The sequence below is a fragment of the Dreissena polymorpha genome, chromosome 13 (genome assembly GCF_020536995.1).
Source record: "Dreissena polymorpha isolate Duluth1 chromosome 13, UMN_Dpol_1.0, whole genome shotgun sequence".
Classification (NCBI taxonomy): Eukaryota; Metazoa; Mollusca; class Bivalvia; order Myida; family Dreissenidae; genus Dreissena; species Dreissena polymorpha.
Window position 1 is genome coordinate 440021 of NC_068367.1, and position 6960 is coordinate 446980.

At 37.5% G+C, this 6960-nt stretch overlaps 1 protein-coding gene across 1 annotated transcript in view; it reads right to left on the minus strand.

Annotated features, from left to right (window-relative positions):
- LOC127855862 (protein-glutamine gamma-glutamyltransferase K-like) overlaps positions 1–3410 on the minus strand; it is a 16146-nt gene extending 12736 nt beyond the window's left edge. Inside the window, exon 1 of the mRNA XM_052391748.1 lies at positions 3396–3410. Within this exon, the coding sequence (XP_052247708.1) occupies positions 3396–3410 (15 nt within the window). The remainder of the gene's footprint in view (positions 1–3395) is intronic.
- Positions 3411–6960: the final 3550 nt, after the last annotated feature.

The following is a 6960-nucleotide window of genomic DNA, read 5'->3' on the forward strand; positions in this document are numbered from 1 at the left end:
ATTTTGTAATTATAATGACGACCTGCTCCTGAAGTTTACTTTTCAGTTTAGAGCCGCCGTGAATCAGTAACATTTTTTTGTGTTTTGCATCCGATTGAATGTTCTCCAAAAATATAATAATAATTCACATGTCTACTCAATACTATGTATTTAAGAACCCATTTCGCGAGAATTCTCACGAAAATGAAATGTACAATGTTACTCAAAGTTTTAAGCTGTGATTAAAAGTTTCAAAACACCCATGCGATGCGCCCTTTTTAAGAGAAATCTCCGTGCAAATGCCCTTTTTCAAGTCATGCCCATGCCCCTCTGCCTTTCTAGATGAAACACCTACAAGCTAACTCCAATATACCCCCTAAACTTCGTTTGTGGGGTATAATAAAATCATTCTCAAAAGTTAAATAATATCTTTTGTAGTTGTAGATTATTCGGGTATTAATCCTCTCATTTCACAAATAAACTGTTCATAACAGATGAGATTGGCAGCATAAATGCCTCTAATGAACACCAATATTTTGCATGTTGTCTTCACAAAAAACAGCCCAAACCATGCTCAATGTTAAAAACGCACTAAGTGACCCCGTGACCTAGTTTTGATCCGGCATGACCATATTCACACTTCACATAGGTATCCTCTAGATACAACATCTGACCGAAGATCGGATGAATACAACTTGAATTAGAGAGCGGACACTTAATACAGACCGACCCGACCGACAGACCAACAGCCAAGTTTGGTGAAGCTTAGATGAACACAACCTTGAATTAGAGGGTGGACACTTAATACGAACCGACCGACAAGTTCACCTCCTATATACATCCTAAACTTTGTTTGTGGGGGTATAATTGATTTATACCTTGAGGATTTGGCTCCCTTCTATCATGGCTCAGACTGGCTGGCTCTTCACTTGGCTCCCTCCTATCATGGGTCACACTGCCTGGCTCTTCACTGTCAGCAGTTGACATGGACTCTGAAAGAACCAAAGTGAAACCTGTAGATTGCATTTGATCAGCACAGTTAACACTTGCCTGTTGTATCATAAGAGGCTCTGACTCCTGTATAGTTTTGCCTCAATGCCTGTAAGCATATAATGTCAACAGTGGGGTCTTGTATGTCTATTATCCATTGGTGGGTCTTGCTGAAATCTATAGAAACAAGGGCTGTTTGTAAAACATGCATGCCCCACATATGGGCTGTCCGTTGTACTGGCAGCCATTGTGTGAATACGACTTTTGTCACGGTGACCTTGACCTTTGACTTAGTGACCTGAAATCAATAGGGTCCATCTGCAAGTCACGATCATGTACCTATGACGTGTCATGATCCTAGGCAAAAGCGTTCTTGAGTTATCATTCGAAAAATCATTTGACTATTTCGGGTCACTGTGACCTTGACCTTTTCTTGAGTTATAATCCGGAAACCATTTTACAATTTCGATCACCGTGACCTTGACCTAGTGACCTCAAATCAATAGGGGTCATCTGCAAGTCATGATCAATGTACCTATGATGTTCATGATCACTAGGCCCAAGCGTTCTTGAGTTATCGTATGACAACCACCTGGTGGACGGACGGACCGATCGACATGAGCAAAGCAATATACCCCCTCTTCTTCGAAGGGTGGCATAAATATATATTGGCGTGGACAACAGAAAATTGTACTAGAATATATAGTCTACAGTTGGGTCATGTCTTTATCATCAATAGGTGGGCCTTTATTATATGATAATGAGAAATACCATGGGTCAGGACTGGCTGGCTCTTCACTTGGCTCCCTTCTATCATGGGTCAGACTGGCTGGCTCTTCACTTGGCTCCCTCCTATCATGGGTCAGACTGCCTGGCTCTTCACTGTCAGCAGTTGACATGGACTCTGAAAGAACCAAGTGAAACCTGTAGATTGCATTTGATCAGCACAGTTAACACTGGCCTGTTGTATCATGAGAGGCTCTGACTCCTGTATAGTTGCCTCAATGCCTGTAAGCATATAATGTCAACAGTGGGGGTCTTGTATGTCTATTATCCATTGGTGGGTCTTGCTGAAATCTATAGAAACAAGGGCTGTTTGTAAAACATGCATGCCCCACATATGGCTGTCCGTTGTACTGGCAGCCATTGTGTGAATACGACTTTTGTCACTGTGACCTCGACCTTTGACCTAGTGACCTGAAAATCAATAGGGGTCATCTGCAAGTCACGATCAATGTACCTATGAAGTGTCATGATCCTAGGCAAAAGCGTTCTTGAGTTATCATTCGAAAATCATTTGACTATTTCGGGTCACTGTGACCTTGACCTTGTGACCTCAAAATCAATAGGGGTCATCTGCGAGTCATGATCAATCTACCTATGAAGTTTCATGATCCTAGGCATATGCTTTCTTGAGTATCATCCGAAAACCATTTTACTATTCGGGTCACCGTGACCTTGACCTTTGACCTAGTGACCATCAAAATCAATAGGGGTCATCTGCGAGTAATGATCAATCTACCCATGAAGTTTCATGATCCTAGCCGTATGCGTTCTTGAGTTATCATCCGGAAACCATTTACTATTTTGGGTCACCGTGACCTTGACCTTTGACCTCAAAATCTATAGGGGTCATCTGCGAGTCATGATCAATCTACCCATGAAGTTTCATGATCCTAGGCGTATGCGTTCTTGAGTTATCATCCCGAAACCATTTTACTATTTCGGGTCACTGTGACCTTGACCTTTGACCTAGTGACCTCAAAATCAATAGGGGTCATCTGCAAGTCATGATCAATGTACCTATGAAGTTTCATGATCCTAGCCCAAAGCGTTCTTGAGTTATCATCGGAAACCACCTGGTGGGACGAACCGACCGACAGACCGACCGACATGTGCAAAGCAAAATACCCCCCCTCTTCTTCGAGGTGTGGCATAAATATATATTGGCTTGGACAACAGAAAATTGTACTAGAATATATAGTCTACAGTTGGGTCATGTCTTTATCATCAATAGGTGGGCCTTTATTATATGATATAGAAATACCAAAGGAAATGTTTGTTTTCCAAAAGCACTTCTAAACGTGTTTTTTTATGCTTTTCGGTATAAGGTATGAGATGTACACAAAATACAACACACATATCCCCCCCACTAAAATATGTTATAAGACCTGCTTACAATTTAAATCAGAAAATCTTCATACTTGCAAGTACGTTATTTATCCTTTAAATCATTAAAATAACTCAGAAACAGAAATGTCTAATTGAGCATATAAACTATTTCATAAGGTGTCCAAATCTAAGGTATTCCTATACTCCCTTTTTTTTTAATGGGCTACCATAACAATGACTCTGTTATGGACCACTTTCATAATACAAATGAACAGTGGCCAATGATCTATCATGGGTAATAATAACTATTTTACCTTCTTGATGGCCATCTTCGTCTTCAATTGGAAGAGGTAAATCTGTAAAAAATGATTTTTTATTTTAGAAATAACTATTTAGAAAAAAATAACCAGAAGTCACTCTTGATACGACAGTAAATATTTTCAATACTTCAAGGGTTGTTAAAAAGTATTTTGTTGCATTTAGCATTTCTTTAAGAGGATAAACAATTTTCAAGGCACATAAAATAGGTTGCCTATTTTTACCACGTAAATTTTAGACTTATTGAATTAACGTGGCCAAAACAAGGGCCCCGCCTTTCAAACAATGTTTTACATCGTTTGTCTGTTCTCAAGCGCTCTGTTTTGTTCTGAAGAATGATCATTCAGTCGCATTTACTGACAGCCATAGGAGAGAAAGTAACAAAATTCTCCATCCCAATTCAGTAAAATGAATTATATTAATAAAATTCTTATAATCAAACCTTCTACTACTATGTCCTTCATCTGCCTTCCCTTCCACTCATTGACTTTACCATTTTCAACAGCATACAACATCAGGGCAACCTATAAAATTTCAAGAAGACCATAATATTCCAGTGTCAACAATACTTCCATCATAACAACCGTAGCAATCCATAGTTCCCTGACCTCACTTTTATTTCAATATCAATATAATTGAACACAAACGTTGCCATATGCTATTTTGTTGACAGCTTGTGAAAGTCTGCACAGTACCATATTTGTAAATTACACAGCCCCTACAAATAATATAATCTCAATTATCTGCCACAACACTTAAAGAAACTAGAGCTTTGTCACAGACGTGACCTATACCCCCACGTGCCCCATCCACACAAGAGAATCTAATTAATGGCTATTTTAAGAATTATTATGCCATTATCATTTATGGCCATTTTGACCTTTGAACTTAAAGCATGACCTTGACCTTGGAGATATCGACATAATTCTTTCCTGCCACACACCATCCATAACGGTGAACACATGATTTTAAAATCTCACAATGAACAACATAGTTATGGCCTTCTTTTACCTTTGAACAAAGTGTGACCTTGACCTTCGAGATATTGACGTAACTCTTTCACGTGACACACAAGTCATATGACAGTGAACAAATGTGCCAATGATTTTTAAATCTCACAATGAACTACATAGTTATGGCCCAGAAAAGCTCATTTATGGCCATTTTTGACATTTGAACTCAAAGTGTGACCTTGACCTTGGAGATATCGACGTAATTCTTTCGCACAACACACCTTCCAATGATGGTGAAATGTTCCAACTGATTTTAAAATCTCAAAAGAACAACACAGTTATTGCCCGGACAAGATAAATTCTTTGCGCGACACACCCTCCAATGATGGTTAACAAATGTTCCAAATGATTTTAAAATCTCACAATGAATGACAAAAGTTATGGCCCGGACAAGCATTTTACCCTTGAACTCCAAAAAGTGACCTTGATCTAAGTTCTTGGAGATATCGACGCAATTCTTCGCGCGACACACGGTCCCATGATGGTGAACAAATCAAAACCAAGTCAATTAAAAATCTAACAATAAATGAAATAGTTATGGTCCAGACAAACTTTGTGTTTAAAAGCACTAAGTGACCTTGTGACCTAGTTTTTTACCAGGCATGACCCATATTCAAACTTGACCTAGACATCATCTAGATACAACTTGTGACCAAGTTTGGTGAAGATCGGATGAAATTTCGGGACAGACCGACAAAGTGACTTTTATATAGCCCCCATTACACATAGGTAAGTGGGTATAATTACGCTTTATATAATGCTAGCTTGTGTGATGTACTGCCTTTAGATATTGCATTTTTTGATACCATTTCGGTTAAAAGAACTTAATTAATGAAAAGCTGGTCAGATGACCAAAATTCCCATTGAATAAATGAAGAAAAGCCACAATAATATAAAATAGTCAACAATGGCAACAAATTAGCAGACAACACTAAACAGTATGACAATGATGGGCTAAATAGACAAAACAACAATAACATGAACTGGAGAGTTTCCACCTTGGCATGGACATTGGTTGTAGCACAAAACACACTCACAACAAGAGATGTGTTTGTAAGAAACACAATGCCCCTACTAGTGCCGCTTTTTTTTTATTTGACCTTTGACCTTGAAGGATGACATTGACCTTTCACCACTCAAAATGTGCAGGTCCATGAGATACGCATGTAATCCAAATATCAAGTTGCTGTTTTCAATATTTCAAAAGTTATGATCAAACGTTTAAGTTTTGGTAAAAGTTTTGTACACACACACACACCTTGACACGCACACACATACAAAAGAAGACAAGCCAAAAACAATATACCCCCGTTCATTCGATCCAGGGGGCATAAAAAAGCCATTAATAGCAAAGCATACTAGTCAAAGTCAACATCAGATATGGTCTTACTGTGGCTGCCTGTTAAATTATTCTTTCTTTTAGCCCTCTTAGTTACAATATAGCATTTAGTTTTTCAAATATCTGTGGTATGGAAAATTTAAAGATTTTTATTAATGAAATATATACCTTTGAGAGTTTCCATGGTACTGGAAGACAACTGATAATATTCCTTGTGGGTCTTCACATCATGTCCCAGATGCTTTGCAAGCAATTTTAGTTCACCATGAGTCATGTCAAGAATCTATAAAGCATGTTAATTCTTGATTATATTCACAAATATGCAGTCATCATTCCAGTTTGCTGCCAATTTAACAAATTTGTTTTGCATCTTCTACAGAAAAGATGTACACAGAGAAGCTTTTTATCTGTATAGTTGTAGTCATTATGGTGCTCCAAATTCTTGTAATCACACCATGCATTTACAGAGTCAAAAATTTTGTAATGTTTAATTCTGAAAAAGCCAACACGTGGTTTGGTATTTACATGATCCGCCATTTTGAAAATAGCTACTTCCTGTATATATGCCAAAATTTATGTTAAATATAACAATTGGGTCTAACAATTTAAAATCAATTATTGGGTTCTCACAGATAACCATTTTCTGTCATACAAAAGCTGCCAAAATCAAAGGTCTCCATAAAAGTTTTTATTATAATTTATTCACAAATTGATGGCAAGCAAATTCAACATAATTACTTATTTCTGTATAAAAGCCGAAGTATACATGTATGTATGTATGCCATTAAACTGGAAGAGAATGTAGTATAATTGCTGAAAGTCTAAATAAATATTGTGCCATAATAAAGAAACCTTCAGGTCACAATATCTCATCTGTACAGGGATATGAAACAAAGACCATAATTCTTAAATGGCTTAAGCAATCCCATATTTGCACAACTAGACTTTAGAAGTAATTGTGAACGATTGTACCAGTTTGTAAAATAAAAAATACATACATATAAAACAACACAACAATTTCTTGATTTAACAGCAAAGTTTAATATAAAATAACAAATCTATGTATCAAAGACTAAAGTAAACAAAAGGACTGCAATGGTCGCTCAAGGTATATTGACAGCAAGTAAGAAATGCTGAACCAATGATTGGCAAATCGCCATGACAAAGTAACCTTGGAACTTTTGAAGAATGTCTTATATGGTACCAGAC